General features: G+C 52.2%; 1 protein-coding gene across 2 annotated transcripts; it reads right to left on the reverse strand.

Moving 5' to 3' along the window:
- Positions 1–579: 579 nt before the first annotated feature.
- IDS (iduronate 2-sulfatase) lies at positions 580–23,626 on the reverse strand. Of its 2 annotated transcripts, XM_068532768.1 has the most exons (10): positions 23,397–23,626; positions 22,871–23,007; positions 22,127–22,304; positions 19,348–19,436; positions 17,471–17,671; positions 15,785–15,955; positions 10,368–10,494; positions 8,454–8,627; positions 7,886–8,075; positions 5,121–5,365 (listed from the first exon to the last, which is right to left on the reverse strand). In XM_068532768.1, the coding sequence occupies exons 1-10, from the start codon at positions 23,491–23,493 to the stop codon at positions 5,209–5,211; spliced, it is 1,521 nt and encodes a 506-aa protein (XP_068388869.1). In that variant the 5' UTR covers positions 23,494–23,626; the 3' UTR covers positions 5,121–5,208. The 2 variants fall into 2 exon arrangements, with proteins under 2 accessions (XP_068388868.1, XP_068388869.1); XM_068532767.1 differs by lacking the exon at positions 7,886–8,075 and having other exon boundaries at positions 580–5,365.
- Positions 23,627–23,844: the final 218 nt, after the last annotated feature.

The raw sequence follows: 23,844 nt of genomic DNA on the forward strand, positions 1-23,844 counted from the left end.
TGGGGAGTGACTGTTGGATGGGGACAGAGTTTTGGTTTTGCAAGAGGAAGAGTTCTGAGGATGGATGCTGGCAACAGCGGCATAACACTGTGATGTGACTGTGCTTAACGCCACAGAACTGTACACGTAATAACGTGTGAGATGGTAAATTTGATGTTATGTGTATTTTACCACAATTTTTTAAAAATGTGTACAAAAATTTGAGAATTTCGGTCAAAAAAAAAGGTTAATGTAGGAATGGTGGTGCGGTCATGACAACCGCTAACCAAGAACTGTCAACAACATGAAAAAGCAGGCTAACGTTACTTTAGACCAAAACAGCTGGACACGGGATTCTACGTGGTAGATGTGAGCTATGTCAAGGTGAACGTGTCCATATCTGTGCACATGGACGTGGGCAGGAGAAAGAGCAGAAAGCGATGTCCCCACGGCAGCGGTGGCCACGTTCTGGAGGCGCGCTTCTGTTCATCCTCACCACTTCCTGCGTCTTCCAAATTTTACAAGATGAGTATATACTATTCTGATAATGGGGTGGAGAGACAGGGTAAATTAAGTATAAAAACCAACCACAAGAAAAGCTAAGGAATATGAATATTTATTAAGTCTCTAGATTGGCAGGGGTCTCCATGTTTACTAGGAAAAGACAGGAAAAAAATCACGTAGGAAAAGAGCAATTTGTTTGATTACTTATAAAAGCGAAACCTAAAATTTAAAGGCAAATTCACACAACTAGAAATACAAATGCCCAACAATCGTACAGAGACAACAGTGATCAAGGTCATTAATAAGCAAAGAATTCAAAGCTCACAGAGGATGCCACTTTCACCTATTATTCTGGGGGTTAGGGTTTTTGTTTGTTTTTAAGGTTTGTATAATCTGTACGCTTGTTTGCTTTATTTTCAGTTTTACTACTTTAAGGAAGCAGGAGAGTGGGGCAAGGACTGAAATCAAGATGCTTTTGGTAATTTGGCACTGAGAGCCCGTCCTATGGGAGTAATGTGAAGTACACAAAATCGTTTTATTCACAAAGTTGCTCATCACAACATTATTTACAATACTGCAAATTTGGAAATTGACTAAATTCCCAATAACTGAAAGAAGGTTAAGTAAATTATGATGAAATTACACAATAAAATATACTACCACCAGTACAAAGTATCTTTGCAAAAACCTGTTAATAACCACATGTAACAGTGAAAAAATAGGAATATAAAATTGCACGATACAGCACACGGTATGATCGTAACAGTGTAAAAAATTTACACCCCCAAAAAGACAAGATATTAAGTGACTCTTTTGGTGTAAAATACTGACGCATTTTCTTACCTTTTACTACATTTGTATTTTCCAATTTTTCTAAAATTAACACGTTAATTCTACAATCAGAAAAAAATACTTTTAAAGTAAGGTGCCCACAAGATTCCTCAGCGATGTTCATTTCATCCCATGGTGCAATCTAGAGAGTTCAAACCCCTCAGCCTCTCGGAAGTGGGGGCATGGGAGCGGGCGGTGCAGAGTGATCATGGATGGATGGATGGATGGATGGATGGATGGATGGATGGATGGATGGATGGATGGGTGGATGGGTGGATGGGTGGTGAAGGGAGGAGGGGACAACCTAAGGGTGGGCAGGGAGGCAGGGATCGGCAAGGGACAGTCAGGGACCAGCGTGCAAACTGGTCAGCCGAGGAAAGGGGCTTTGTGGAGTCAGGGAAGACTCTGACTGCTCAGCGGAGGTCTGTGTAGACCCAGTAGTAGGCACTAACGGTGTTCTTAAAGGGCAGGACCAAAGAAGGATTTCAGGAAGACACATGGATTCTTTGGGAGCAGGGGAGGAAAGAGGAGGGGGAGGTAAACTACGTGGGAAGGAGGTGCGAAGGGCTAGGATGATGGCGGTGGGAGTGGAGGGGAAGAGACCGATTGCCAGAGGGAACTCCCTGCGCTAAGCTTAAACCAAACGTATGTGGCTCACTACCGGACAAGTCTTCGTGGGCAAACAGAGTAGAGAATCAGCCCATAGGAGGAACCTGCCAACAGCCGGGTGGATCAGCCCAGAGTTAATCTAGGGCAGCTCCGTTCAGTCCACTTTCTGGCACAACGGAAAGGTTGTAGATCGGTGCTGTCCGATACGGTAGCCACGACGCACACTGGCTCTTGAGCACATGAAATATCGCAAGCGTGACAGAGATTCTGCTTTTGAAATGTTTATTTCATTTTAATTAATTGAAATTTAAATAGTCACATGTGCGTAGTGGCTACTGGTCAGCACATGCCTAGGGGCAGTGGTTTTCAAGTGCGCTCTTTGGAGGAGCAGTGTGATGTGTCCGAAGTGCAGCCTCTCAGGCCCCAGCCCAGACACCCTGAAGCAGAAGCTCTGCAGGCAGGACCCAGCAGCAGCCCTTGGGGTGCTCCTGCTGCACCCTCGTGTTTCTGAGCCACTGAATTAGGGCCACTCAAAATTTCTGAGATCACTGGTCCGGGTTTCAACTAAACTGCATAAAAGAACCCCTGGCTCAAGTCTACAAAGAGTGACTCGAGAACCATTAATAAAACGTGTCCAGCTCAGCAGGATCAGAGAAAAGTTACGTGATGCAACGAAGATGTGGTTTCTCAAAGCCGAGTCAAGATAAGGAATGTGGTTGGCTTTGAAGTGTGAAAACCAGAGAGCAGCCGCTCATCCCAATGAACGCTGCAGACGTGCACAAGTGGCTCTAAATTGGGTTCAGTGTCAAAAACACAAAAAGCGACCGTCGCCCGTGAGATGATTTAGAAGAGCACGCCCCTGAACGTGAAATGCAGCCGCGCTTCCAAAAGGAGAGATTCGTAAAGGGAGGCCAAGAAAAGCTAAAACCTAAGGAGAGAGGAAGCATTCTGAGGCTACGCCCTCGCGGAGAAAAGAGGACACAGAAGCACTTCCAGCAGAGCCAGATCTACACGCGAAACACCCCAAAGCAGACCCAGCCCCGGCTGTGGCTTCGGTCACGTGGGTGAGTGATGGCCAGAATGCATGTCACTTTGCTCTCTTTGGCACGGTTCAAATTACGCCTTCCACAAGAGTAGAATTTGGAGATTCTTGATACTGAAACTGTGCTTCAAGAAATAAAGAGAGAAAAAAATGATGAAGTGTACATATAATAGTCAACCAGGAATGCAAAATAAAAGCCTGGGTGAAAACTTCTCGTTGTAACCGTGCAGTAGGAGATGAAGCTAAATACGCTGAAAATACATCATGAGGAATTTGACCAGATTGTAAAATTCTTAGTGGAAGTGATGTAAGTGATAAAGAGGATAGGATGAAGAAGGAGAAAGAAAAGGCTGAAGGAAACCATCTACAAAGCTGAGGCTTCCCAGAAGAGACTCGAGCTTCAGGATCAGGAGAGAGGAATAGGGCCCTCCACTCCTCAAGCAGATATCGTTGCCAGAACACTAAGTCACTTAATCGCTTAGAAGATTGTTGTGTTACCATATATGCCTCCACTGTAGGCTAATTAGTAAAAAAAAATAAATAAATAAATCTGTATTTGAAATTTTACTGATTTGAAGTAATCTTATAATATCTTGCCTTTTTGTTTACAATTTAACACAGTGCAGTAACTTAATTTGCCGTACTTTGTTTCACAAATATTTAAACACCAAAGCAGCACTTGTAAACGAAGAATTACTAAAAGTTACTTTGATACAGGACTACATTAGATGTTTATTAAGAGAGTGCTTGACTCTTCTGGTGACTACTGATAATTAATCAACTTCAACGTGTTGTGAATATGACCTGTGAATATTCCATCATTTTTAAGATGACGTAGGCTAAGCTTATTACTACCACCTGCCTTTCTGGTTACTTTCCTATTTAGGGAACATAGAACCACATTCTGGGGGATTAGAAATCACCTAATATTATATTAATGAAAAGTTTTCACAGTTCTCAAAATAATTTAGAATTTAACAAAATTAATGTTGTCTTTAATCAGCACTTAAAAAGTAGACTATTTCCTGTCTCCTGGATAAATGGATGTTTGCAACCAACCATCTCTAGAGAACGAGAACACTAATGGTTTTGAATGACTCAATTCATGGGTAGTTATGCCTTTAACTATTTTCCACTGTGAATAAAGATGCCTTTTAATAGATGCCTTTGGGTTCAAAGGTCATATTACTTGCTAACAAATTATTGTTTGGGCCAGAATGTCTCTGAAAAATTTTAACTGAATTTCTCATACATCTCACGCCTCTAGTTTAGTGAGCATTATTTATTATTTGATGCAGAAATTCCATATTAATCACTTCATGCATATTTTATTTTTGGATTAGAAAATTTGCCATCTTAGAAAAACTGAAGCTAGACTTTAAGGCACTGGCATCTAGCATTATTATTTAACTTTACATTTTAAAAAGAAACCTAGATTACATGTTGATATAATATTTTGAATATATTGGGCTAAATAAGATATAGTATTAAATTATAAACAAAAGAACTAGGAACTTTGTGTCAAACCTAATTTGACATGTGGTTGCTTTTCGAAATGCACTCAATTTCACAAATACTTAAAGTATTTCTTGAGTACAGTGTTATGTTCAGTTATTATGGTCTTGATAGCTAAAGTTATGACAATTTTAGCTTGCTCACTCTGTACTTATTCATTCAACAAATAAGCTATGACTGTTCCAAAAAAAAGGAAAGAAGAGGTTCAGCCCAGTCCAATTACCAATTATAAAGACAAATCAAAAGTTTCGGCTGTTACGTATTCTTAGGCCAAATTGTTGATGCATGTTTTGACTGCCTACCCCTGGAGTTGCTTCCAATATTACAGGTAATCACGAAATAACCAGTCTAATTCCTTCTCTCACCAGCTGGACGGGAGCGCGTTATATATGCCCTGTGCGGTTGGCAAAACTCAAGGCGTCAATGATCGGGGAAGGGCTCCACCTTGGGAGTCATTATACATATTGTGATCCTGCCAAGGGTCAGAAGCTACAAAATACAGTTCCCCTGCATGGACGTCTGAAAAGTTAGCCAGAAATTCCCGGGGATTGAAGCCAACCCACACAGTATACCTATAGTCTACTGTGCGTATGGAATAGCCCATGACCTTTATATCTTTTAAACTCGGCTTGTCGGAATTCCACTGAGGAGAGTCTGCAGGCCGGGGGTACTGGCTATAGGCCACCAACTCACGGGGATTCCCATGGATGTACAGATCTTCTTCCGAGTCACGGACCTGAAAATGCTTCAGAAGGTTCCGGCCTTCTCGGCACAGCTCCACGTGAAACGAGGGGATGGGGCAGCGAGGAGGGACGCGCAGCCCTGCAAGTCCCGCGAGCGTGGGGAAGAGAGAGAGCAGTTCCACGAGGTCCCCGGCTTGCCGGCCTGAAAGAGGAAGCAGCCCGGCGGAGGGGGTTACAGCGCAGAAGCCCGCTGCAGCCAGGCTGCACGAGCAGAGCGCGCGCCCAGGCCCTACACGCCGACTTCTGTTCTTTTACAGCATTTATTCTTAGCCCAAGAGTTTTAGGAACAAAGCCGACTCGGCACCTCACCCGATAGCAGGGCAGAATGAAGGTGCCCTCAGCCTGTTGACACTTTTAAACACGATTTGAATTTAGGACCCACCAGTGTTTAAGTGATTCAGGCAAGGGTCATCGGTGGAGGCCCAGACCGCTGGGGAGAAGTCTGTTGAGGACAAGCTATTCCAAGCCTCATAGCATCACCCCGCGGATCACTCCTTTTTGGAAGTCTGCACTTGATCCATCGCCCTTTTATTGTTGTAAAATACACACGACATAAAGTTTATCACCTTAACCATTTTTTAGCGTCCGGGTCGGTGGCGTTAAGTACAGCCCCACCATCCATCACAGAACTCTCTTCACCTTGCACAACTCCCCGTCGCCACCCCCCAGCTCCTGGCACCCACCCTGCTACTTTCTGTCTCTCTGTGTTGACTACTCTAGGCACCTCATAGAAGTAGAATCACAAGAGTATGTGCCCTTTTGTGCCTGGCTTCTTTCACTTAGCATCATGTCTTCAGAGAGTCCACCCATGTCGTAGCACGTGTCAGAGTTTCCTTCCCTTTAAGGCTGAATGATATCCCATTGTATGGGCGCGCCACGTTTTGCTTATTCATTCATCTGTCAATAGACACTCGGGTTACTCCCACCTTTTGGCTATTAATTAACGCTATGAACATTCTTCTACACGTTTCTCTTTGAATGCCTGTTTTCAATTCTGTGGGCTATATACCTAGGAGTGGAACTGCCGAGCCACACGACCATTCTATGTCTAACCTTTTGAGGAACCACCAAACTCTTTTCCACAGTGACTGTACCATTTTACATTCCCACCGGCAATGTCTGAGGGCTCCAATTTCTCCACACCCTTGCCAGTACTGTTGTTTGCTGTTTGTTTTGATAACAGCCGTTCTAATGGGTGTGAAATGGTATCTCATTATGGGTGATTTATCTTTAAAGTCTAAATCCTACACTTTATATTGACTCCTGTTAAAATTTATTGTGACCTTGGGCCATCATTCTAGCCTTTCTGGATCTTTAAGCGCTTGCTCTATACGGCTCAATTTTATTTCTGACGCATTTGGTTTGTAAGTAAAATAAAAAGAAAAAAGGTGAAGAAAGCTTTTTTAAAAGATACCTTTACAAGGGCAAGACCTGGCTGACACAACCGCCTTAACCAGGCCGTCAAGCTTGGCATCGCTAATAATGGCACAGGCCGCCATGAAGTGCCCCCAATGGGATACGGCTGGAGCCACAACCTCACATGTGTGCACGCGTCCAAAGTGTTTACCCTGCATCTAGTCCCGAGGAAGCAATCAGACAAATCCAGGTCGTGGGTCGTTGTGCAAGACAGCCGCCCCGGACGCTTGCAAGAGACGAGGTCAGGGAGATGTGGGGTCCCAGAGGACGACAGGCCTTGTCGGCCACTGTAAGGACGTTTTACTCAGACTTGACACAGGAGTGTAGGAGCCCCAGAGCAGGGCTGTGACACCACCTGACTTGGGTTTTATCAGGCTCACTGCGGCTGTTAAAATCAGGATCACTGAGGAAAAACTCCAGGGATCAAGGTCACAAGCAAGGAGAGTTTAGCAAGAGATGGTGGCAGTGTGGTCCACGGTGGTGACAGTCGGGTGGGGGAGAAGTGGTGTGGACACACTCTGAATGGAGAGTGACAGGCTTGCTGACACACCACGAATCGCGTACAGGCTATGACAGAAAGACAGGGGCCGATGGCCCCGTGGTTTTGTGGCCTGGGCGACTACTGCCATTTCCTGAGACGGGGAAGAGCGTCAAAAGAAAGGCTTAAGGTCAAAGGTCAAATGTTCAGCTTTGGGCACGTTAGACTGGCCAACTGGGACAGGCTGTTGGAAATCCAAGTCCAAAGATCAGGGAAGACATACAGGCTAGAGATAAAATTTGGAAATAAGCAGGATGACAGTGCAGTTACATCAATTTACAATCTGAACACCTCCCAACTGAAGTTTCAAAAAGGATTCTCAACCTGTCAGAAGATTTCTCCCAGCAAATAAAGGGCTATAATCATGCCCTGAAACTGTTTAACATTTTTATCAGTGACATGAAAGAAGACAGTGCATGCAGCACACAGAACTCAAATGTGTGGAAAAGAAAATTGGGCCGTAGAAAACAAACTCGGGAAGATCCAGAAAGGCCAGAATGATGGGCCAGAACCAAGAAAAATTTAAACAAGAATCAATAGAAAGTGCAGGATTTAGACGTTAACAAGATGGATTAAATGCAGAAGTCCCGAAAGGGGGCAACCTGGTTTAGTAGAGTTCACAGCAAAAGCACTCCAAAAAGAGCAAATGCCACCTGAAGTACACGACTCATCTCTGCGCCGAGCAGATCGAGTCAGGAGACAACTCACAGAGAACCCACAGGCCGACCCCCGTGGCAGCGATGGCCATCTTGTCCAGCTGATGTTTCCGGAAGTGTTTTCTCAAACTGGAGCTTTTTGGAAGACAAAGACCAGGATAACCAGGGGCCTGACGCTACCTGGAGAGGACCAGCTTGGGAGGACTGAGACACGGAGGTCAAAGTAAACTTGCCCTTCACTCCTGGGGACGGCAAAAGCAGAAGCACTGATTTGACAGAGCCGGTGCTTCAGCAGATGGAGATGCTGCCGAGCTGGCAAACGTCTCCCGCACAGAGGCCCGAGTCCCGGCCAGAAGTGAGCAGGTAACGGAGTTCTGCTCACCGGTAAGCAGGCAGCCCCCGCCCCAGTGGAGTCGGCTAGCCCCTCCTCTGCGCTCAGAGCACACTGCCGTCACCTCTGCGACAGCCCTCCCCATCCTGGGGGTGCCAGCTGCTCCTCTGTCCCTCCCCCTCTCCAAGCCCCTGTGGACAGGGGCCATACTCGTTAGCTCTGGGCCTGCCACTCCCCTTCCGCGCGCAGGAAGGCCAGATCAAGCAGCATCACTCCTGAATGTTCATACCTGGCTCCACTGATTCTGAGATGGAATCAAAAGGGTCGAGGTATGGGAAAAGCTTGTCGCCTGCCGCCGGAAGCGGAGCCGTCCTTCCCGGAACATAGAACACCAGGGGCACGCGAGTAGTGACGTCAAAATTGCTGTATTTGGCCCATTCTCCGTGTTCGCCTAGAGCCCACCCTGGTTCATAAAAAGCACACAGAATGACAGAAAAAGAATAATCACCTCGTGGCTTGCTCATTTCAGTTAGACACCATTTCATTCCCTGCTGTTAAAGCCAGAGGAAGCAAAACCTGATCGTCTAGAGGGCGCATACCACCAAAACAGGAGCTGTGAAACTGTGGCACAATCGCTCAACTTTTAAAAATAGTATCTTTTTCCATTGTTAAGACATACCACAGACCAAGAAAATATAACTTCTGATTCCAGATCCTTAAGCTTGATTAAAAACCACCCCCAACCCTCATTTAAAGCAAAAGATAGCTTGAATACCCCAAGATGGAACTTTCCAATCACTTCATGTTTGAGTGCCCTTTTTGATATAAAAAATATAAAAGAGATTGTATGTTAAGTATTTCGTATTAAAAAAATAACCCAAACTACAAAAAGCTGCTGTGCATGGGTTCAAGAAGGCTTCTGTGGTTCGGATGTAGGCAGTCCCAGGAGGGCCCTTTGAGAAAGGCCATTTGTAATCAGCTACAGCTGCCTCCGAGCCAAAGCGAGCTCCAAGTGACCCTGCCTTCACGGGGGTGCAGTGGACTGTGGAAGCACTGGTGGAGAAAACTGGGCGCTGAGACTAAGGTCCGGAAGGGGATGGCAGATCATTAGGCAAACTGTGAAAAATTACACCTCCACACTTAACAAAACAATAATGGGTCTTTACAAGGTGCAAGGTAGGCCTGTGAGAAATGACACGGAGAAGTGTCTATGACATTAAGTGGAAAAAACAAGCCAGGGAACAAAACAGGACACAAGCACAATCAATCCTGCCACGTTCCACGACGACACGTTACGCACATGCACACTCATGACATATAGCCCCATGTATATGCACGACTGAAGGCAGGCAGATGGACCCCGGATCTGTCAGCACCAGTTAGCTCTGGGCAGGTGGGATAAAGGGCAGGGTGCTCTGGCCCTACATGATGTGCTCTGTACACTTCTTTCTTGTTACAGTGAGCACATGCTATGATCTAACATTGTCCCACTTCATATTCGACGATATTAAAAAACTGTTTTCCTGTTTCTAGGTAGGATGACGGTAGTGTGGTTAAACTTCAAAAGAGCCAAATTTGTTAGAAATACTGTTCAGAAAACTGAACCACTGAGACTGGCTTCAGAACAGTTCAGGGGTGAGGGAGGATAACTGGGGCAAAAACTAAAAAGAATTTTTTAAAAAAGATGTTTCCACTTTTGGAAGAAGTGAGAAACTGCCTTAGAAGAGACACAGAGTTGTGAACCCCAGGCTCCTGGCAGAGAGGACAGCGGGGCTGGGGGAGGAAGGGGTAAGTCGGGTCTGAGGGCCTTGTTGGGCTCTGCCAGGATTGTTCTGGATCTTCGTAAGAGAAATCAGAAGTCCTGCAACCCTCTAGGTTAGAAGTGGGTTAAAGGGGCTCCCCACACAAATGGACGGCTCCCGCTGGGCTCACCAAGAAACAACAGTTACTACAAGGTCCCCCCACCCACCCAGCTCCACCACCCAAGCCCCCAAGATGCTTCTTTGACCCAAAAGAGGGCCCGCTTCCATGGAGAGAAGTCCCAGGGCTAACAAGGTGGCCGTAAAAGCACCCAAGACTCCAGACTCAGGGCACTGCTGATTCACAAAAGAGAATACACACCTATTTCAGGCAGTCTAGGAAAGTTTTCACAGAAAAGGTCAGATGCTTTGAGCGACTCACCCGGGCATTTCAAAACGCTTACCGTGATCCGAGGTAAGCGCCACAATCGTGCTGCTCGCCAGCTGAAGATCGTCCAGAGCACTCAAAAGGTGGCCAACCTGCGTATCCAAATACGAAACACAGGCAAAGTAGCTCTGGCGGATTTTCCGCTGCAATTTAAAGAAGAAGAAGAAGAATGAGAGTGACTGCAAGTTAAAGCCCCAGCCCTCGGGTGCCCTTGATGACCTTCTTAGCCAAAACGGAACACCCGTTCCCCTGCCATCTCACCCCCGCCCCTTGTACAGCCACAGCGAAACCCGCACGTCCACAAGGAGGATTCTTTGCTACGCAAATCAGTTTTCACTTTAGGGCTCAGATCACAGCACATGGATGTGCCACTTACTATCCCTTTCTGTCTCCTTCACATACTCTTGCGGGTCCCAGGAGACAACCATGTACACAGAAACTGACCCCTCAGCCTTCCAAAGTCTGCTGAGGGTCACACCAAAGATACCATATAGCTGTATTCATTTCCTGGGCCGCTCTAACAAAGTATGACAGACTTGGTGGCTTAAAACAACAGAGACAGATCGCCTCCCAGTTCTGGAAGCCAGAAGTCTGAACTCAAGGTGTCGGCAGAGCCTCTCTGAAGGCTCCAGGGGAGGAACGTTCTAGCTTCTGGTGGTGGCCACAATCCTTGGCGCTTCTTCTCATAAGGACCCCAGCCATACTGGCTCAGGGCCCACCCCACGGCAGCATGACCTCATCCTGACCAGTCACACCTGCAATGACCCTATTTCCAAACAAGGCCACATTCTGAGGCCCTGGGGGTCAGGACGTCCACGGATCTTTCTGAGGGACGCACCTCAACTCTAACAACGGCCGTGAGTGGGCCTCTCCCCTGAGCTCTTCGTAACCCAGCAGATGGCAGCCGCTTCCCTCACAGCCTGTGGCTGGCACGCGCGCCTCCTTCCCAACAAACTGCCCGCAGGCAGGAGAACGGTGGCGGAGGAGGGAGAGCAGCACACCCTCCACGGACCCTCAACCCCAGAGCGGCTTCCGGAGCAGACAGGCTCCGTGAAAGAGCCACAGCCTCTGCTGGGCTGACTCTTCCCCCGCCTTGTTCACAAATCTTAAAGAAAAAGATGAGCCCCCTACCCCTGCCACAGGGGAGAAGCGAGGGAGCTGCCGGGCGATCAGACTAGCCCCAGCGTCCGTGTATCCCAGCCAGTCCTGTCAGCCGGACCCGGGGCGAGAACAGTCATGAGACTCGCCCCCTCTCCCCAGGTGGTGAAGACAATGGCTATCCATCTAACCTTCTAGAAGGATTATGCTGAACCCTGGCTACGTCTACCTTCTGGTAGATAAAAGTCTCCAGTCTGTAACTTGGGGAACTTCGGTCCTCCTGGGGACCAAAGACACCTGTCAGGATGGCTGTGTACTAGTCAAGGGTACGCCTTCCTTCCTCTGCGGGCCCCTGGAGACAAGAGAAGCAGCAGATGTGGTCGTCAACCTCACTGAGCCACCCGTCCAGTGAGGACAGGCATGGAGACAAGAAAAGGCGCGTTACTGGCGGGGCCCAGGGACGACCCTGGAGAATGAGCCCTCGAGTCGGCCTGGGGAAATCGGGGGAGGCTTCACAGAGGAGTTAGCATTTGAGGAGAGGAGCTGGCAGTCAGACAAGCGGGGGGCGGATGCCCTAAGCAGGGGCTGCAGCGCGTGGAACAGCGGGGTGTCTCCGCAGGCCAGGGCGCATTTTGGGCCAGCAAGCTGGCCAGTGTGGCTGGAGAGTCACACGGGAGGGCCGGGGAGCAGGACAGGACGCTGAAAAGGCAGGTCACGGCCAGATGGTCCGGACCCAGAGGGCCCATCCAAGGAGTGGAGGTCTCGGGTTGGAGGCCAACGAAGGCACCAAGGTCACCCCAGGAGAGGAAGTGACACAATCTGGGCTGCAGGTGAATGAGGGTCCCCCACCGAGAGCCCGGAGCAGACGCCAGGGGCTCGAGGGGAACCAGCACTAGGTCAGCGCTGCGCGCACGGGGCAGGCTCCACGGTCGCTCGTTGAAGCGACAAACCAAGACCAGACCACTGCGGTGGCCCCCAGAGTCACGCCGGAGGAGCGAGAGGAATTTAGGGAGACGGGGTAGGAGCGGGGGAGGGGAAGGAGTAAGCAGGGAAAGGAGCTGAGGACTCCAAGGGGAACTCCCGGCTTCTCGTTAGGCTGGCAGCACGGTTCAGTGGCACGGAGGGGGCGAGGGGCACAGGAGGAGGAGGAGGAAAGGAAGAGCAGGAATGGTGGTGCAGCCACACGGGGCCTCTAGCAAGCAGTGGACAGACACGTCTGGAATCAGGAGCGTGGGGCTGGAGACGTGGTTCCGGGGCTCATCCACAGCAGGCTCGGCGGGCAGGGCTGGGGACGAAGAGCATAAACAACACGGTGGGGGGGGGGCCCGGGCTTGACCCCAGAGAGCAGCACCTCCTAAGCGGCAGACAGAACGAGGGGCTTGCCCTGGGGACTGCAGTGGAGGGGGCCCAGGAGGCTTGGAAAGGAAGCCCAGGAAGCAGACATTTCCAGAAGGCGTAGCTCTCTCAACAGTGAGAGAGCAGCAGGGATTCAGGGGAGGTCAGGACCCTCGAGGATGGATTTTATTTGCCAGCAAGATCAGGGTTGACCCAGATGAGAGAACGCTTAGTGGGATGGGGAGGCAGAAGGCCGCACAGAGGTGGACGAAGAATGAAAGGACAGCGAGGCCACAGATGCAGCCAGAACAGACCACGTCGCACTCATTCTCCCGTGGAGGGTGGGCGAAGGAGCAGGAAGGGGAAGAAACAGGCAGGGGCCAGGGAGGCGGTACTTCTGAAGATGGGATGGATGGCAGCGGATGTAGAGGCTGGACGGAAGTTGGGAGGAGACGGCAAGGAGGGGGAACGGGGTAGGGAGGGGCCGAGTCCCTGCAGCTCTTCTTCTGAGACCAGGGAGAAGGCCACAAGCTCAGCACACAGGCACGCACAATTCTGGCTACAAGTGAGGGAGGTTATTTACAGCTCCCGTTTACCAAGTACCTGCTGGGTGCCATCTGATCCTCCGAACCACCCCAGAAGGTGAGCATTACCACTTCCATCTTACACAGGAGGACTCCGAGGCTCCAAGAGGTTGATTAACTTGCCTAGAGACACACAGCTGGCAAGGGGCACAGCCAGGATGTGTACCCACGTTCAGCCTGTGCCTTCCCCTTCCTCAGACTGGCAACCAGCCTCTGCCTCTGAAACAGGAAGTACAGTCATCTGCTGAGAGACGGGGCAGAAGGGCGGGGGGGCAGGGGGAAGGAGGGCGCGGGGGCAGAGGGACGTGAGGGGCTGGAGGGGAGTGGTGAGGGTTCAGCACAGCTGCAGAGGGCAAGAGGGAGCCGAGCAGAGGACTGGGCATGCGAGCATGTCCCTGCCTCAGGACGCGGGCTTGAGAGCAGACAGGGTGGCCGGACTGTCTTGTGGTCAGGGTATTGCAGTCAGGATGAGGATAAAGGGACGCGCGTGCTCAGGAGCTGGCAGGAAGAGTAAGTGACCAGCCACGGGGCCTCAGCTATCCAGGGAGGGAGCAAAGCCCAGAGGGGAGCTGGACACGGGGAGAGGGGGCCACACACCGGCGATCCCCGCGTGGCCCCAGGCTCACGCACGCGGCACTGAGTTAGAGGGCTGACGGCTGAAGGGGGCACAGAACCCAGAGGCTCAAGACCCAGAGCTGCAGGCAGATGATGAGCAGGGCCAAGTGCAAGGTGAATGTGGGGCGAGGATCAGCACACGAGTACACCAGGGAGGTCCTCTGGGTCACACTGTGAACCTGTGTGTCCAACTGGGCAGCTACACCGCCAGTGGGTGTGGTGAGAGGAGGGGCTGACACAGTCGCGGGGACGGGGAAGGCACCCTCGCCGTGCAGCCGACACTGTCCTAGACACCCCACACGTTCACCGTGGTCCCCGCTGAAAACCTCCAGAGCAGCTGTCATCGCGGAAAACCTTCCCCCATCTTGTGTCGATTTTGCAGATAAGGACACCGAGGCTCAGGGAGATAGGATGACTCGTCAGCAGCCATGCAGCTGGTGTGGGGTAACTGGAATTCGAACCTAGACTGGTCAGAGCCAACGAAACAAACGCAGGGGCTCTGGCATCACACCTCCCAGGGGGCGCTCCTCCGCAGTAACCGTGTGATCTGGGCAAGTCTCTGGTGTCCTTACCTGGACTACAGAGAGAGCAGGCCCCCCGCTAGGGTCCCACGGGGACCAAAGAGCACACACAAAATGCTGAGCACCCTTCCTGGTGTGCAGTCCGAAATTTAAAGGGTCATCGGGAGTGACTGCCACTAACGCGATGTCCAGGCGCAGCCTCGGAGCTGCAACTCCAGCAAACCTCGCTCTCAGAACCCCTGTGGGGGGAAGTAGGAACCCAACAGACCGACGGGCCCGCTGCTTCTCAAACTCTCACCACTGCCACCCGAGACGCAGGGATGCGCAGCCCTCCTCGCCCAAACCCTTGCCGTCCGAACACAGGGGCCAGAGAGCAAGAGACACCTGGGCAGTCTGTCTGGTTTTGTGTTGTCTCGACCCGTACCCTACGGCAGCGGTTCTCAAACTTCTGCCTGCGTTAGAATCACCAGGTGTGTGTTTTTGGAAATGCAGGTTCTCGGGCCCCACTCCCAGCCTCCAACTCCCTGACTCTGAGTGGGACCAGGATGCCGTGCTTCTAACAAGCCCTCGTGGGGATTCTGATGCAGACGGCCCAGGAAGCACTGTGAAAACGCTGTCCTCTTCCTTCCCCTGTAGACGGGCTGCTGGAGTGTTCACGTGCTAACAGAAAGGCAGGGCTGCGTGTGGAATATTCCGGAAAGAGTGTTGCTCAGCGTGTGCTCTGCACGCCAGGGAGAGCGGGGCTGACGAGTCACCCCCACGTCGCGGCAAACGGACCCCAGACACTGCAGCTGGACGGCGCTGGCCGTGTTGGTGCCCCAGCTCCCTCTGCGCCAAGGCCCCGCTCACCAAGCCACCTCCTGAGAGTAATGGATGCCCGTGTCGGCTTTCCCACAGGGGACCCGCCAGAACCAGCAAACTGAGAGTTCTGGGTGGCACGGGAGTCGCCAACCACCCTACACCTGACAGACTGCCACCTGGATTCAACAGCATCTCCTATCAGTTAGTGAGGGTCACCCAGGGCTCCTCCCCATGCCGGGCCCACAGCCCGCGAGTCCCCAGATCTCCAGACGCCCCCTTCTTTGGAAGCGGCGACGCTGAAGGGGAGACTCTATCCACCCAGCACGTTCGCCCCAGCCCCGGTGCTCCACAGGCCGCCTCACACAGAGAAAGTTCTCAGCAAGACACAAGGGATGGAGCATGTCCACTGAGAAAAGCACCATCACTCGTGACATCATGCCCTAAGTGCCCAATACTTCCCCCAAATCCGTCCTTGATACCTGAAAGTCGGCGGGGATCGGGCCGTAGGGCACGCTGAGGTTTAAGGCTTGGACATCCTCCCGCCGCCTGATATCCATCCAGGGGTTGTAGGCCACAGGAGGGAGGCCGGCAGGGACCTGGGGATCAGGAGCCAGGGTGATGTTCTCCAAGGGATACAGCTTCTGAAATTCCTTGGGGGAAAAGCACACAAAGCCACCAGGCTGTCACTCTTCTGGCAAAGGCACAAGGCTGGGCCTCTACTGGTGTTTACGCTGCCTCTTCTCTAAGCCTGCGATGCGTTCACACAGGTATCTCCCCCACTTGCAAGTCACTCTCACGAGATGCCAGTGGCAATGAAATCATTCGACTGGTTTCCTACAAACCGAGCAGCGACAGCTCTCTTCCCTCATAGAGACCGATGCCCTCCTCTTCCTGTCGCCACCTCCCCTCCAACTAGAAAAGGTGTGCAGAGGCGTGGCCAGTTCTCCAAATCACCCTCACCCTCAGAAATTCACTGGGAGAGCACACTGGAGTCCACCCACAGCCCTACTCACGGCCGCAATTACTGCAGCGAAAGGATACCAGCCACAGTCAGCAAAGGGGACTGTCACAGGGGGTATCTGGGGGAAACCAGGCACAGGCTGCCAGAGTCCTCCCCCGGTGAAATCACACAGGATGCGCGCAATTCCACCAGCAACAAGCTGTGTGACAGCATGTGTGCAGCGCTGCTGCCAGGGAAGCAGAGGCTCGTGAAAGCCTCAGCACCCAGGATTTTTACTGGGGCTGGTCACGCAGGCACCCTCTGCCCGCACAGATCAAAATGCCAGACTCGAAGCAGGAAAGGAGGGGTTTCCGTGAACAGTTCAGGCCTAGGGAGCGGAGCCACTTGGCAGTTCTGGGAATGGTGGGAACACTCCCAAGATCCAGGTTCCCAGAGGCCAGGCCAAGGGCCAACCTCACGAGCAGGCCTTTCAACGGATCACAGTCAGGCCTGCTAGGTTAACTCCTTCTGCACGAGAGACAGAAGTTGGCCTCACTCCATCAAGGGGGCTGACAGCTCCTGCTAGGAAGGCGAGATCCCCTGGGCCAATCAAAGCGCGACACTCACAGCATCAAAGAGCACATCTCTGGTCTCCACGCCCATCGCAAGTGACGGGCATGCTTTGCAAAGTCAAAAGGGAAGGGTGGGCTGCTCAGGCCCGGGGAAAACGTGATAGGAAAAAACTGAAAAATATTCTGAAAAAGAAGAGACTACATACTCCAAATGATACACACGCAAGTGCAGGATTCGAGCCTCCAACAAGCCACGTGGTGCCCTGTGTTTCAGGGCTCAGGGGGAAAGGCAGTTACTGAAGAGGGCTTCACATCTCCTGGAATTGTGTACCAAGGACCGCCACTTACTGCAGACTTTGGTGGCCAGCTCTGCATCCCTTCTCGTGATGACCCACTAGCCAACCCAACATTACTCACTGACTTCTAGGGAAAAACCCTCCAGTGGAGGAAGGAGAAGCCCAAGCGTTTCTAACAAGATTCTTACGTGTCCTAAGCCTACTTCTTAGCCTTGACCTCTGAAACCCATCTTCATACCACTGAGTATACTAGTGCCATCAGGCGTCCCTGGTGACCAGGGACGGCAGGACGTGGCCACCTTCACTATGACACAGCTGTCACAGCTGTGCTGGATCAGCCCTCAGCCAGCTCTTCACCTTGGGGTATCTGAAGGGGATGTGCGGCTTATGATAGCCCACAGCCAGGAAGAAAGGACTGGCAGATGTTTTCATCTTTCCCAACAACCGTATGGCTTGCTCGGTGCTCTGCTTGTCAGGCAGGGTGCCCTCGGGCACATGTGCCACATCCACAGGGCACAGCAGGTTGGCATGGAGCTCTCCGTCTGGTCCCCTACAGGTCTTTCAAAACAAAACATACAAAGTCAGCTTTTTAAATGCAAGAAACAGAAGTCATGAAAGTTCCACACAGTGGATTTAACCTTTATATTTCGAGCACATTAAGTATCAGTCATCCAGACTACACGGGCACATAGAAGTAGAAGTAAAACAGAAAAGTGTTTCTTCTTTTCCAGGCAGAGGCCAGAAATCCACCAGAACTTAGTTAGCTTCTTGTTGTTCATCCTCTGTCTCTAGGTCATAATTAATTAAAGGAAACCGAAGTAAACTAACGATCAAAAAAAAAATCTGTCTCCAATTCAACAATAAAAAAACGTAGACAAAGGACTTGAATAGATATTTCCCCAAAGAAGATATACAAGTGGCCAATAAGCACATGTAAACATACTTAACATCATTAGTCATTAGGGAAAGGAAAAAAAAAATCTGTTTTCAATTTCAAAGACAGACTAAAGCTTGTAAGTGACAGGGCCACAGTTCACTAGATGAAGTGACAGCTCATGGAGTTTCCAGATCCTCAGCTACACCGTGCACAGGATGGAACCTACCGCTTCATTTCCTGAAGTGGCCACGTCGGCCACAAGGCCAATTTCAGTTTTGACCATGACTTCTACCTCACAAACAGCCAGAGGCAGCGGCAGCTGCTGCCCCATTTCACCGAGGAGCACCCTTTCACAGGTCTGCCCTGTCCACACCGCCCTGGGCAGGGCAGCCGCCATCTGCCTCCCAGTACCTGCTCACGTTCACATGGTCTGCAGCACCGCCAGGGATCTGGTGCAGTCAGACCCACCGTCTTGAGAATGATGTGGGAGATGGGGACAGGGACCTGGCATTTGTGAGGCTACTAAAAGTAGCAAGATGATTTCAGGGAACAGAAGGATTGAGATGGGGTCTTCCGATCTCATTCTCTTAATACTCAAACCACAAGCCAAAGGCCAGAGCCCGCTGGCTTGCACTGTATTCTGAAATGAAAGTTGTCATGAATTTAGAACACTCTTCTGCACCCCACCAACCTCCCCAAATCCACACCCTTCTCCACACGGTGGCTCTAAAATCCTCTGAGAAACATGTCATCTCTCAGTGCTCCAGCTGTTTTCCTGAATTTCTTAAATGTAAGTTGGAGTTGCATTTATACATTGGGGGCTCCTCTGAACCGAGATTAAGTTTCCTTATAGATTCCTTTCTTTCATAATGCTTTAAAATTTTAAAGCCCCTATCAAAGGTCTCAGCATCTGAACACATCCATTAGGCCCAAGACAGACAGACAGCCAGACAGACAGACAGAAAGCCTTTCTCCCAATCTGGGCTGAGGTGCTTAGAGAACAGGTCTCTCTTCGTCCTTCCATGTCTCGGCATCTCCGATAACGAACCCTCTGCACAGAGCCTTATCCAGAGTGAGCACGAAGGAGCCATTAAGTGAGTCTTGCACACTAGAGCATAAGCTTCTAGAGCGAGGCATCCCTGCCAGCTTCTAAAATGCAGCCACCTCTCCGCCGGACCTAATGCTAAAGATCCCAACAGTCATCTCTGTCAGCTCATGATCACAAACCAAACCCACAAAGCCCACCACATAACCAGCTGGAAAGGACGCGCATGTTGCACACACAATAGTTATCCTTGATTTGCTAGACAGGGAAGAAGAGGTTCCCCTCAGAGCAGTACCCCTTGCATGGCCTTACCTTGGTGTTTTCATACTTTTCAGAGGAGGGATGATAAGGTGGAACAGACCAGCTGTAAGGAGAATCATCACTATGATTGGAAGATACTCCTTGAGGGGGAAAAAGAAGGAAAGTCAGTAACTAAAGCATGGCGAGTCCTTCAGTGCCCTCCCCCACCAAAATGTACACTTTGCACACAAGCGGGAAAGGGCCATCCCCTTCTTTTGGCCTCAGTTTCCTCATCTATAAAATCAGGAGCCTAGGCCAGATGATGAGAAGTCCCCACGAAAACCGACCCTCTGGGCTTCTATCTGAGTACTGAGCCCCTGACCCAGCCCCAAAGAGCCCTTGCTGGCACCTCTCCCCACCCTACAAAGGAGGCGGCAGAGGCAGGGGCACAACCAGGGCTGGCTGGGCAAGGGGAGGCTCCGCGAAGGGGGGTGCCTTGCCGGATGCCAACCAGACACGAGACGAGGAGGCCGGGGTTCGAACCCCTGACACTGCCTTAGGACGCCAGGTTCAGTGCTCTTTCATGACGCAGAAACCCACCCCTGAGCTCGGTAGTTTACAGTCTACCTGGGAAGACAAAATAACAACGTGCGACACCGAGGAAGGACTGCCAGCTGTCTGGAGAGGAGAAGTGCTGTGTGAGTGAAGGAGCCCCGGGCACAGAGGGGACGTGGGTCCGGGGAGGGCTGGCAGCGAGGGCTCTGGAGGGAGGGACCGCCTGTGCAGATGAGCCGGGAGGAGCTGAGAGGGTAGCGTGGGCAGCGCCGCGGGAGAAGGGCGTCGCCAGCACGGGGACACATGGGGACTCCAATGGCGAGCACCTGGCGAGGCAGGACTGGAGGCGAAGGGGCGGCGGGCGGAGGGCTTCTCAACCCCGCGGGCACAGTGGGAGCGCAGAGCGGGCTGACGGACCTGGTCCAAACCCCTGCGCTGCCCCGCGTGCCCGTGCGATCCCGGGCACGCTCCGCGAGCCTCGGTTTCCTCCTTGGGAAATGACGCCAATGAGAAAGCCCACCTTGCCTGCTGCTGGGGAGAGGACTACGGGGGCACTCGGCACAGCATCCAGCAGGCGCCCGGCACTCAATCAAGGTGGCTGCCGTCAGCCTCAAGGAGGCCCCTCCCCGACACAGCAGGGTCTTGAGAACAAAGACCCGCTTGAAAAATGTGTCTCCAGGAGGGCTGCAGGCAAAGTGTTTGCTCTCCGGCTAAGACAACCCCACAATCTAATTATCAGGGGTAAGGAGGCCAGGCGCCACCCCTCGGGCCTCGTCAGGCCTCCCTTCCTGAAGCACGATCTCCCCTCTGCTGTGTTTGCTCCTTTCGTCTCTCTCTCCAGCTGTGCTCAGGCCAGAGTGTCAAGATGTGAGCACCCACTGCAGAAAGTTCTACTTGCACTTGCTGGCGACCTTTCGGCCCCACAGCCTGACAGATCTGCCTTCCAAACTGGGCCCAACTTTGCGGCCCCTCATGGTAAGCGCTTCTCGGGACAGAGCTTGGGCTCTCAAGGCACCCCACCCCACGCTGCCCTGGGATGCTCCCCTGGGAAGGCAATCAAGGCAGCTGCCACTCTAGCTTCCCAGAGGAGGAATCGGAGGCTCGAAGAGGTTGAACGATTTGCCCCGGGTCCCATGCACACCTAAGAAGTGGCAGAACTGGGACTAGGTGCCACTGCCCATCAGCGGTTCACTCTGCCTCCAGAGGTGCTCATCCCAGCGGAATGCGGCACAGAGACCTGAAAACAAGTGGGGCTAAACTACAGTACATGTCTCTGTTAGACCACTGTGCTGCCGTTAAAAATGACGGCACGAAGCGTCACCATGCGGGAAAACGTTTATGTCTACAACACTCACAATACAGCTGCGCATCACTGCTGGTATAGTGGTGAGCACAGCTGCCTTCCACAATATAAAGTTGTATATCCAGGAAAATCTCAAATCAGAAAAATAATATGCCCAGAACCAGGGGACATCACCACAATACAGCTCTCCTTAGTGGTGCAAATACAAGCAATTTACATTCTTTTTTTTTTTTTCTCTCTCTTTTCTGCCGCACTGCGCAGCTTGCGGGGTCTTAGTTCCCGACCAGGGATTTAACCCGGGCCCTCAGCCGTGAAAGCGCTGAGTCCTAACCACTGGACTGCCAGGGAATTCCCAATTTATATTCTTTAGTTTATACTTCCCTTTTTCTCCCCCAACTTTCTGTCAAATAATCATGCCTTACTTCAAGTTAAAAACAAAAAAGTTTTAAACTCTCTGCTTCAGCATTCTCATTCTGGCATTAAAGAGAACCAGTTTAGCTGGCAGTGTTGAAGGTCAGGACTGGGTTGCCCCTGGCACCCTAGAGACCCTGGGTACCAGCTTACCCTCCTCTTTCTGACCTAATTCACAGACAGTGGGCAGGCAACCCCTGCCAAATTGCAGCCTCTTCACTGGGCAAGTCAGCAGAGCTGCCCTGGTCTCACTTCACTGCCAGGGACCCTGGGTTATAGGGGGTCAGGCGCAGAGCTGGACTCGCAGCCAACGCTCCCCCTCCCCCCCCCAGCCAGTGCCCTTCCTTCCCCCCACGCAGCCAAAGGAACCAAGCAGCACCATGACTGGTTTCCAAAAGGAAGAAAAAGCCCTTCTACCCTTTTTCACTTTCGGTGAGAACACAAAGCCAAGCTGAGAAATAATATCCTGGACAAAGGGGGCAGTGACTAACAAGGTGTCCACCGAGCCCCAGCCCCAGGAGGGGACCCCAGTCCTCAGACACGAAGATGGAGAGAACCCAGACTCTGAGGAGCACGCAGTACCAGGATGAAAGACTTTTCCAACCGACATGGTCACGTAGCCATTCTCCTTGAAGTACTGGGGGATGGTGGAGAAGTTTCCAGAGTGTGCCCTCCAGTAGGAGTTGAAGTCATACAGGCGGGTAGTGTCTGGTCTCCTCCCGGTGAGCAAGGACACGCGGCTCGGGGCGCACACGGCTTGCTGGTAGGGGGCAGAAGCAGAAGGACACGTCCTCAGAGGAAAACAAAGTCTGGGAGCTAAAAGGTAACCAGGCAACCTCCCAGGTCCTCGGCTAACAGCTTGGCGGCTGAGTCATGCAGATCTCAAAGCCAACCAGCAGGAGTTGGGCCTCACCCAGCCGCCAGCAAGAAGTCTTCCCCGAGAGAGGAAGGCCCCAGCCCCTCCATCCAGCAGATGACTGTGTCCTTCTGCATGATGGCGTCTCACGGGTGCCCGGAGCAAGCAAAGGTCTAGGGAGCGGCCCCATGAAGGCATCCCCTCCTTCTCAGCACCAGGCAATCCCCAGTTGGGGGAAGAAAGGTGGGCAGGACCAGCCTGAACACAGTATACCAGGGCACACCCTCCACCCAAGGAGAAGCACCCCTGACAGGCACAAGCTTCCTTGCCAGTGGACAACCAGGTTTTCTCAGCCGCCATTTTCCAAACTGTGCTCCCCTCTACTAAAGAGACGCCTGGCACAATGAGTACCATCCCCCAACCCTCAGTGCACGAGGCACACACCCACACCCAGAGGTGCCCAGACATACCTGGGCAAAGGCATTCTGGAAGAGGAGGCTGTGGGAGGCCAGCTGGTCCATGTTTGGGGACCTTATGAGCTTGTCCCCGTAACAACCCAGGGAGGGGCGTAGGTCATCCACGATGATTAGAAGGACATTCAGAGCATCTGCACAGGAAGGAGGGGCTTCAGTGAGATCACCTGCACTGACACCCAACCCCCACCCGGGGTAGGTGCTAGGGTACCCAGAGGTCCAAGGCTGGCCCCAGCACCTTGACAGCCCAGCCAGCTAAGCCAGGGAGGGTGGGAGTGGGTGCACAGAAGAAGCCCCAGTCCGGGGTGGGAGGGTTAGGCTTTGGCCATGGCCTCAAGCCTGGATGAGGGAGGGAGAGAAAAAAGAGGGAGGGAGGGAAGGATGGTGGGTGGGAGGGAGGGAGGGGAGGAAGGATCGATGGAAGAAGGAATGGTAGGAGGGAGGGAGCGAGGGAGTTAAGGATGGAGGTAGGCAGGGAAGTAGGGAGGGAGCCCCGCAGTGTGGGCGAGGGCGCCGGAGGCACCTGTGGCCGAGTTGCCCGGCGCCGCGGATCCGACAGAGGCGCAGACGGAGCCCAGGACCAGGCCAAGCCAGAGCAGGCCCCCGCCGGGCGGCAGCATTTTTGCCCCGGCGCAGCCGCTCCGGGGCGACGATGACAGGTTTCGGCCGCCCCCGCCGCCTGTCTCGCGTCGTAAACCCGGGCAACCTGCCCGATGCGGCCGCAGCCGGCCGCAGAGGCCGGCGCCCCGGCCCCCCCCCGAGCGCGAGTGCGCCTGCGCGAGATCCGGGCCACAGGGGGCGGAGCCGCGGCTCCAGCGCAGCGCCTGCCCCGCCCACCGGGCCGACTCACTGGTTGGGGCCCTCCTCCCGCGTCGGGCAGGCACTTGGGGCGGTCTTTCCAGGTGTCTCCAAAGATTTGCGTTGCAACCACTGTCCTCAACCAGCAGTTTCCCGCCACTTTGCCTTTGCTC

The sequence above is a fragment of the Eschrichtius robustus genome, chromosome X, assembly GCF_028021215.1.
Source record: "Eschrichtius robustus isolate mEscRob2 chromosome X, mEscRob2.pri, whole genome shotgun sequence".
Classification (NCBI taxonomy): domain Eukaryota; kingdom Metazoa; phylum Chordata; class Mammalia; order Artiodactyla; family Eschrichtiidae; genus Eschrichtius; species Eschrichtius robustus.